The 9,823-nt window shown below is 41.1% G+C and overlaps 2 protein-coding genes across 3 annotated transcripts in view; both read left to right on the forward strand.

Moving 5' to 3' along the window:
• Positions 1-7,815, forward strand: part of LOC107681028 (E3 SUMO-protein ligase ZNF451-like) — a 13,909-nt gene extending 6,094 nt beyond the window's left edge. The window contains exons 8-14 of the mRNA XM_016477144.1: positions 3,199-3,358; positions 3,536-3,680; positions 4,844-6,258; positions 6,342-6,428; positions 6,910-6,987; positions 7,149-7,178; positions 7,462-7,815. Coding sequence (XP_016332630.1) covers positions 3,199-3,358; positions 3,536-3,680; positions 4,844-6,258; positions 6,342-6,428; positions 6,910-6,987; positions 7,149-7,178; positions 7,462-7,502 — 1,956 coding nt within the window. The 3' untranslated portion in view covers positions 7,503-7,815. The remainder of the gene's footprint in view (positions 1-3,198; positions 3,359-3,535; positions 3,681-4,843; positions 6,259-6,341; positions 6,429-6,909; positions 6,988-7,148; positions 7,179-7,461) is intronic.
• Positions 7,816-8,072: 257 nt separating this feature from the next.
• On the forward strand, positions 8,073-9,823 carry bag2 (BCL2 associated athanogene 2). 2 transcript variants are annotated; one of them, XM_016477150.1, is made up of 3 exons: positions 8,074-8,523; positions 9,158-9,267; positions 9,340-9,821. In XM_016477150.1, exons 1-3 carry the CDS (start codon positions 8,402-8,404, stop codon positions 9,732-9,734), a joined length of 627 nt encoding a protein of 208 aa, XP_016332636.1. In that variant the 5' UTR covers positions 8,074-8,401; the 3' UTR covers positions 9,735-9,821. The 2 variants fall into 2 exon arrangements, with proteins under 2 accessions (XP_016332635.1, XP_016332636.1); XM_016477149.1 differs by having other exon boundaries at positions 8,073-8,523; positions 9,158-9,823.

Below are 9,823 nucleotides of genomic sequence, written 5' to 3' on the forward strand. Positions count from 1 at the left end.
TCTAGTAAAGGATAGATAATGGAAGTGATGTGACGTTCGACACCGAGGCTTCGAAGCTTGTATCAAAAAAATGAAACATCTCACAGTGAAGCACTGTACCGGAGCTTGATTTATTTTGCCAAAACCACGTGATCTGTGACGTCCGAAGCGTCGTTTTCGCACACAACCATGCTTCGTATTCTGATTCAAATAACGTGAACCACTTGCACAGTTTCAAGTGTCCCTCACGTCTTTGAAAAGAATAAATCATAATACGAATAAATATTTGCATGTGTAGTTTTCTGCATGATAATTTTGTATTAATTCCTGGTTCACAGACACTTTAACTAACCAATCGTCTATGATAATCTTCCGTTATTTTGATCATACAGCCTTGCCTATTTTTTCCTCAAATTTATTCACAGACTCATTTATTCATATTGTGTAATACAGTGACTGACATGAAGACTTATTTATATAGACTTCATATTTTATTTGCTTTATACAGGTTTTCATAGCACAAACTAATTTATTATCTGAAACCGTCCAAAAATGGCTGGGTTGTTTGGGACGCAAAGGCAGCTTTTTCCACCTTTTGACCACAAGATGTCGTTAGTGTAGTGACATGCCGGAATTAGTGCTCTGCATTTATCCCATCCAAAGTGCACACACACACACCCCGTGAACACACACCCGGAGCAGAGGAAAAACAGCCCTAAAGAGTTTGATCCTAATGGATTTCTAACACAATGAGTATATACTTTGACAAGCAGCAACTGTCACTGGACTGCACATTTGATCACTAAACCTAGAAATGGGCCATGACAATTGGCAACATTGCTCTGTCGTGATGATTTATATTAGGGTGACCTTACGTGCCATTTTTCCCGGACGCGTCCTGGCCAGGATTTCTATATTGCTTTGATTCAAAGTATCTCGAGAGCGTTTCGAAAACATAAGGAACCGATGTCATACACCAATCGGTCTGCACATGCAAACAAAGCCAAAACCTAGATATTTTAGGCAATATAGAAATCCTGGCCAGGTCGCGTCCTGGGAAAATGGCACGTATGGTCACCCTAACATAGTGCACTTAAAGCAGGGCATCCTCATGCATTCTTAACACACTCTGAGGTGTGCATGAGCTCATTTAGAGTGTCTGTAATGAGCCGATTTCGTGTATGAATATAGAGGCTCTATGACTACGACTACCATCATTTGAATTGTCATAAAATTATGAAATTATCGTACATTATGGGATTTATTAATTTTTTTCCCCATTATTGATCATACATCGTACAGAGGTCAAAATTATTAGTGATGTGACGTTCGAAGCTTCGTTTTCGCACACAACCACGTGACTGCTTCGTATTCTGATTCAAATAACACGAACCACTTGCGCAGTTTCAGGTGTCACTCACTTTGAAAAGAATAAATCATAATACAAATAAATATTTGCATGTGTAGTTTTCTGCATGATAATTTTGTATTAATTCCTGGTTCACAGACACTTTAACTAACCAATCGTCTATGATAATCTTCCGTTATTTTGATCATACAGCCTTGCCTATTTTTTCCTCAAATTTATTCACAGACTCATTTATTCATATTGTGTAATACAGTGACTGACATGAAGACTTATTTATATAGACTTCATATTTTATTTGCTTTATACAGGTTTTCATAGCACAAACTAATTTATTATCTGAAACCGTCCAAAAATGGCTGGGTTGTCTGGGACGCAAAGGCAGCTTTTTCCACCTTTTGACCACAAGATGTCGTTAGTGTGCACTGTCTTGAAAATCTTCGAGTAATGAACCTTTTTACGATACAGTTGAGGGGAAAGCCTCGGTGCTTCACAAAGCTTCATTTTCCCATCACTAGTAAAATGAAGAGCTAAGGAGCTGTCTGTAATGACTCGGTAAACACTGTAAAGTACCAACTCCGCTTCAACACACCTGTCTGTAATTAAGTAGACTAAACACCTTGATTAGCTGGTTCAGGTGTTCAGGGTTGAAGCTGAACTCTGCAGTATGGTAGCTCTGCAGGAGGAGGGCTGGAGAACCCTGTTAAAACATCTGTTGATACAGTATTTTACTACTAAAATCAAAATGGTCAACGGCCAAAAAGGCAGGCATAGGAAAATTAGGTATCGTTCAATTCGGTATGCCGCTTTGATTTTGGCTAAACTGGTCAGAAGTTATATGCAGAAATGTCATTTTTTTATATCTTTGACCTGTTGGAGGCACTGTGCCGAAACTACTCATGTGCCCTCAGGTCATGCTTATTATAACACGCCAAGTTTGGTCAGAATCTGCTAAAGCATTGCAGAAATATAGCCTCATGTCCATTTTTGCACAAACTTAGTCAAATTTGTTAACATGCATTACGAGAACAGTTTGGTCTATCGGAAATCGCTTGGTAACTTTTTGCCAACTTTGTCTGAAGATGATCTGAGCCAATTTTGGTGAAAATCGGACAAACCGTCTGGACGAGTTCGGAAAAAGTACATTTTTCGCAAAATTCAAAATTGCGAAAAACTTGTCCCATAGAAATTTATATTTTGGTGTGCATTCGACTCGGCATGAGCCAAGGGATCAGAGGGCAAAAATAATTTTACTTCTAAACCTTCAGGTTCAAAAGTTATTAGCGAAAATATGAGTGCAAATTTGACCTGTTGGTGGCGCTAAAGAGTTTGGGGTGGATGCTCCAAATTCATAACCTTCCGACAAAGGGTTCTATGGGCTGCCATAGACTTCCAGAGCAGAAGAAACCTAACGGATATAATAGGTGCCTGGCCCCTAACAAATATGTGGCTGGATTTTGATGTGAGACAACAACAGGAGATGGACTTTTTCCCTGGACAAAGTGTTATTACGGATTATAGACTGATCTTTTGATAATGAAGTTAAAGCACTTTAATAAGGTTTTGTTTCTTGAAAACACACAGCTTTTTACTTCACAAGATATTAATTGATTGACTGGAGTGATGCATTACTAAATTTCTCCAAATCTGCTGTCTTGGATGTCCTGAGGATGAGTTACGTTTCATTTTTGGGTGAGCTATTCCTTTAAGACCAGAACTACGATAAAACACTTTATCTTAAAAGATCTTTAGTAAAATATGACCACTCTAAGTGTTTACTTCATTGTCTTGTTATGGAAATGATGTGGCATGTAAGCCATGCCTTTGTCTCTTGTGCTTGATGTTATCTGTAGGTGTCTTTCCCTGAAACTGATGGTCACAGCCGTTCCCAGAGCTATCAGCTGATTGTATGCTTTGCATGTCCTGCCTGTTACCTCCTCTTCAACACCAAGGACGAATGCCTTGAGCACATGTCTGCAAAAAAACACTTCACTCAGTCCATCACTCTCTGGGGTGTGTGGTCTTCAACAATCAAATCCAAATTGCACATTCATCAGACTGTTTCCAGCTGTTTTGTGGTATTGTTAGGACTGGCTGATACATATTAAAAAATGTTCATCCTGTGTCTCTGTGAACAATTCCTGTTTGTTTCCTTCTCTTTAACATTTAATGTCATGTCTTGACTTTCAGAGAAAAAACCAAGCACACCCATACCAGTCCCTCGTTACACAAAGAACCGGTTAATCGCTCTCTGTAAAGACGTTACCTTCACTGTCAAATGCACAGCCTGCGCTAAGGTGCTCACCTCGCATATGGAGGCAAGAGCACACTTCAAGTAAGTCTATATTGGTGTTTCTCAGATTTAAGTTTTACTTTTCTCAGTCCATCTGACATGATGCATGTGTATGCGTGTTAAAGGTGCACTCATTTTTATGGCTCAAGCACCAATGGTGCGAGGACCCTTTTGGAACTGCCCTGCTTATTTTAAGATCCGAAAAGTATTAAGCAAATGGATAACCCAGGAGACCGTTAACCCAGGGTTTACAATGTTTACAACTTAGTCTGCAGTGTAGTCCCCCAAAATGTTATATTGTATGTAGTTGCTGTTAAAAAAAAAGGCGCAAAGACAAAATATTTGGAAAATTAAGGGGTTTGTTTCCAGGATTAATGAAACGTATACCAATTTGTAACCATATTAACATTAATGCTCTTGTTTTATTGAAGAAACAATGCCTGCCTTGGTTATTGCATGAGTTTTTCTTGTATAACAAATAAAGAACAACCCTGGCTTAACAGATTAGAAGTGGGAATAGCCCTATATTGTAAGTGAGAATCATTGACGACTGCTGTGTAGTATATTTGAGGTCATGTGATGTCAACATGGCAGCCACCATGTGGGGGTGACCCACTTTCTTTAAAGCCCAAAATATACTTCGATTTTTACAGAGGGTCGGCATACAGTGCAAGTGACACAAAATCCATCGTCATAATGGTACGTGCATGGGCCGTTTTTGTAACCTGCATATTTTGTACGTGTAGGTCACGCATGCATACTATGCACAAACTGGCACAAAGTAACAATAAAAATGAAAGATTTTAAAACTGGTGAAACGTGTGTCCTTTTTTCATACATAAATTATTTGCACCTCGGAGCATGCAGAAGAAACAGTAAACTGTCATGTCATCTTGCATTTGGAGGCGGATGATGTTTGGGAACACCATCTTAATATGCAAATTATAAAAAAAAATGTTGATGACACTTTCACGAAGGTAACTCCGAATTTTTAAAACAATGTTTGAGATGGTGTGCAATGAGATCATTTCACTGGTTCATCCAGTTATCCAATCACGTTTTTGTTTGTTTGCATCGAAGAACATTTTCGGTAAATGTATTTCTGCCGTGATTTATACACGTTTTCTCATCACGTGCTTGGATACACGGGGTCCATTTTTTTATCGTGCACTAACTATTTTGTTCTTTTTTTTTCTTTTTCCCAGTGTGCACTGCAATTATGGCTGCGCTATTGTCAGTGCCGATCAAAGCGTGGCTGACATCATGAGGACGATGGCGGTCATGGGTCATTGCTCCTCATGCCCCAAACCTTTTTTTAGCTTGAGTCAGATGGAGGAGCACAAAGAGCTCCTGAAACATGAGGTGAAGAGTGTGCGCAGCATGGACAGGGCCCTTCTGTACTACAGCAACTACTGTGAAATCCAACTCGCTCAGAACGCCATGGCATGTGGGAGCGATTCAGACGGGCCTTCAGCTAAACGAAAAAGACTGGCCAGCTTAGATTCCCAAGCTGAACCAAGAAAACGGTCACAGCTCGCCTGGTTCTGTGAGTGCGGCCTACGCTTCACAGAGGAGGATCAAGCAAGAAAACACCTCCAAGCCGCCAATCAGATCTTTCACAAATGTGCAGTCTGTGGCAAGATAATGGGCGAGTCGTCTATAGCGCGCTTGCACATGAGCCGCTTCCATGGTGGTGCTCATTTGACCAACTTCCTCTTCCACTGTAGACAGTGCAAGGTGGAGATGCCGAGGATGGAAGACATCATGGCCCATGTTGGCGTAAGCCACAGAGGGCACAGCTACTACCAGGAAAGAGAAGACATGGCAGACGACTGCGTCTCGTCTAGTATGTCCCCCAAACCGTCCACTAGTGCGGAAACCGAAACGGTTTCCTCTTTCATCTCGCTTCCCAAAGCAGAGTCTTGGCTTTGTCGGATGTGTGAAGACCTCTTCGACTCTGAGGCGGCGGTGCGGAAACACTGCAGTGATTTGAGCAGCCACAGTTTCCAGAGGTTCGCCTGTGGCCACTGTCCGCAGAAGTTTTTCAAGGACTCCACCCTGCGGCGCCATTGTGCCAATGAGCACGCCGGCGACATAGTCCTGCGCTACTTCTGCGGGCTGTGCGATAGCATGCTGTACAACACCGAGGCAGAGTTTCTGGAGCACTACAACAGTCTGCACAGCCAAGATTACTACTGCTTGGAAGCGGCTCCGAATAATTCCCAAGCATCCATGGAAAACACCGTTGAGAGTCCAATAGCGAGTACAAGCCCTGGGCAACTTTGTCCTTGCATGGGCTCTGAGAAATCCAGGGAGGAAAGGAAAACTGTGTTCACAAAGTGCATGAAACAGTTGGCCACCGAAAATAAATGCAGTTACTGCTGTTGCCAGTGCGACAAAAACACGGCCACCTACGCCGAGATGAAGACGCACATCCTCCTGACACACAAGACCCAGGGCAATGAGAAGAGTTTCGATGTTCTGTGCACTGTTTGCTCACAGAGCCACAAAGATATACCCAGTTTCCATTCACATTACCACAAGCATCACTGCCAGTCAAAACCTTGCACTTCTTCCCAACCCAGCGGCGCAGACAAGAAACCGGCCGCCTCAGCTATGAAATACCATAGAAGGAAGTATGGGAATGATAAAACTATGTATACATACACACACACATAAAAATGTAATTGTTTTTTTTTCCAGTGGCGAAGTTTCAAGATGTAAAGAATGCCATTACCTCAAGGATTCTTGATGTTAAAAAAGAGGTGACCGTTTCACAAGATGGTGATGGTAGGTTTTCCACAAGACAAGAAACCGGCCGCCTCCGCCAGCATAATAAATGCAGAGGAGATCTTCCCTCAGAGTAATGGTGAGGTTTGCATTTAGTGTCTGGGTGGATATAAAGTTATTGGCTTGTTTTCCCCCTTAATGATGGCTCCAGCTGAATTATAGATCAATTATCCCTTCAAGTTCCGGCAATAAACTAACATGTACACTACCAGTCTGGACAAAATCACGTGTCTCATTATTTGAATGAGTTTTATCATTCCCATACTTCCTTCTATGGTATTTCATAGCTTCCATGACTTTCCTTGGCCTATGTGTTTTTTATTTATTTTGTCTAGAAGTGGTATTTCAGTAATATTTCAATTTAGATTTGCAAGGTTATGTTTCAATTTAGTGTTGTGATGGTTCAAATAAATATTAGCAAATCAGCTAAGTGCATGGAAACGTAACATTGAAGTGCCTGCCTATTTATATTTCTCCTTAGATAAATTTGATCAGGACATAAAACTGGCTTTGACTTTGAGTGCAGAGGAGGCCAGGAAATCAAAAGAGCTGGATATTGGTAATACGTTTATAATTCTTGACATATTTTTGTAATATTGCTACAAAGATCTTATATTTCTCTTATTTCTGAACAGTGTAGGGACTGTATTGTATTTTTGTAGTATGTCAGCTCATTGAGAGTATGCTATTCATTCATTAATCCGATGATTATTTTGCCAGCTTTACATGCATGGAGTATTATCATTGTAGGTATGTTTCATTTTATGGAGCTTAGGCTGTGTGTGATATTTATTGTAATAGATGGGATTTTAGGCAGGGTTCTTGAGCACATGTATGGTGCAGTGTTTTGGCTTTTGTATGTTTTGGGTGTAACCGCACAGATGTTGAATGTTGTCACTGCATCACAATATTTTGAGTAATCACTGGCTGAATGCCACACATATATATATATATATATATATATATATATATGACGTTTGTTTAAAAAAAAAGTTACTTTAAAAAATATATTTTTTGCATTCTCCTTTTGCAGAGTTTGAAGAAGCCTTGAAAAGAAGCTTGCAGGAGTTTTGATAAGTGAAGACACAATTCGAGTGTTTTTATCATGTCGTTCATGCACTGGAGTGATTAAACCTGTTTCTTTTCGTTCTGTGCTTTTCTTAAGTTTAGATAAAGGAAATCAATTAAAGCATATCTTGCCTGTTCCCATCTGAGAAATCTCATTGTGTTCTGGTTATTGTCTTCTCTGTGATGTCATCTTGGCCCTTGACCCTAGAAATGAATCCCACCCTCCTTTGAAATCTCCGAGGTGAACTCCTCCACTCGTGTCTGAAGGAGTGTATTACCAAGGGAAGTTCCAGCCCATGTTTGGAGATGTTATTCAAGACCGCTGGAAACCGCTAGAACGTGGTCGATAAGCGCTGAGAAGTCCGATTCATTTCAGCGAATCGGTTCTTTTGGACGGTTCATTTAAACGAACCGGATCCATTCAGTGAATTTTTGAATCATCACACAAAGTTGGCTACGTGGGTAATGCTGGGTTGCTGCATAAATATTTAATTTGATATTAAATAAATTATTACATTTAGTAATATACTATTGCATAGTACTATCACTTTTAAAATATCTCACTTCACTTTAAAATTATTAAGGATTCGGCTACTACGTGTAAGTGTGTGCCGTTTGACGCTGTCACTGTCTACAGCACTGGCTATCTTTTGTGCCAGATAAATGTCTCAAGTTTGAAAATGATTGTGTTGAATGTTTATAGCTCAACGTGTCGTCACCCACTTTACAGTACAGTTCGGAGATTTGCAAACGCTGTGCGAATCGATTCGACCGAGTCATTAAAAGAGTGAACGAGTCATTGGCGGACCGGACGTCGCTATAGTGCTCGGGTGGTCTGCTCCGAATATATCCTATACGGTTCACTGCACCCGTCAATTAATTCATTAACGCGACTAGCAGCAGCTATGGCACAAGCGAAAATTAACGCTAAAATGAACGATGCATCTAAAGGCAAATTCACCCGAACGCTTTCGATGGCGGACCGGTCCGGACAGTTACTGGAAAGTCTGGATCAGCTTGAGATGAGGTAACTTGGGATATTGATTGTCTGATCGGTACAGACTAAACCCAGGAAGATCCATAAGTCTTGCCTCGTGCAAAGTGAATGCATTTGCTTATCGAGTATCTTAAGTTTTCAGAACACTGTAAATACAAACAGTTCTGTTTAGAACGTGCATAGTATCAGTCTAAATGTGCATTTGTGGAAGAAAAAATAGGTTTTGTGATTATTTCACCGTGTTCCTCAAATTTCTTGTAATGCATTTTGAATAAATGCAAAACATGACATGAATATAGCATTTTCAAATAGGATTGTTCTCACATGCACGTCTATAAGAACTATATATATAGTTGAATTGGTTTATTGTGGAGTTCAAACACTTCTTAAATTAAGAATTTTAATGGATCATGCCCTCTAAACTAAAATGTTAAGAGTCATGGTTAACAATACACAATAAAACCACACTAGCATACATAAGATTACATTGACTTGTTTTTTAGGACAGCTGCAAATTACAGCCAAAACAGTTGTTTATTTGCATGCTAGCGTGTACATTTTTGTTGCTGGGTGTTTTTCATTGCCTTGAGTTTCATAATTGACTATGCAAGCGAGTTTTCAGGGCTGTATCTGGAGTGAAATGATCTCAGTAAATCTCTCTCAGGGTGGAGGCTCTTCGCGAGGAAGCCACTGCTATGGAGCAGGAGAGAGAGTGCTTGATTGAGATGATCCAGTCCATACGAAACAGTCAGGAAATGAGGAGCGTTTGTGACGGTACGCCTTCCGTGCTGCGTGACCACCGTTGTAATGGAAAACATATAAACATCATTTCAACTTTTATTTCAGGGGAAAGGGAAGAGCTCTCTCTGACCGCCTCGAGACTCCTGGGCAGGACGTTAACGGTGAGCATTTCAGTGGATACGATCCGAAACGACCAGCAGGAAGAGGCCTTGAAGAAAGCCACGGCCATTATCGACGAGATCGCTGGGAAAGTGCTGGAGGACATGGAGGAGGCCAGAAAGCGTCTGCAGGCCCTTCACGCCGCGTGTGTGACCGACGCGCCTCCTGTGCCTCTGGATCAGAAGTTTCAGAGCGTCGTGATCAGCTGCGCCCTGGAGGACCAGAAGAAGATCAAGAGGCGCCTCGAGACCCTCATCAGGAACATGGACAATGCGGAGAAAACCATTAAAATGATGGATAACCAGAAAGTTGATCATTCCAGTCTTACCAATGGCAAATAGAGGCTGAGGGACTGACGAGCGCCACGCGTGCCTTTCCCTGATAGCACACGTACATCACGGAGACGTCTGCAAGACGTATTTTTAGAGTG

This window comes from Sinocyclocheilus anshuiensis, unplaced genomic scaffold (genome assembly GCF_001515605.1).
Source record: "Sinocyclocheilus anshuiensis isolate Anshui unplaced genomic scaffold, SAMN03320099.WGS_v1.1 scaffold1540, whole genome shotgun sequence".
Lineage (NCBI taxonomy): Eukaryota > Metazoa > Chordata > Actinopteri > Cypriniformes > Cyprinidae > Sinocyclocheilus > Sinocyclocheilus anshuiensis.

What these genes read in the sequence shown, in the direction of transcription:
- bag2 (XM_016477149.1), top strand. Translation starts at nt 8,402, where the DNA reads ATGGCACAAGCGAAAATTAACGCTAAAATGAACGATGCATCTAAAGGC. An exon ending in CTGGATCAGCTTGAGATGAG is followed by an intron (nt 8,524 to 9,157) that starts GTAACTTGGGAT and finishes AATCTCTCTCAG; the next exon opens with GGTGGAGGCTCTTCGCGAGG.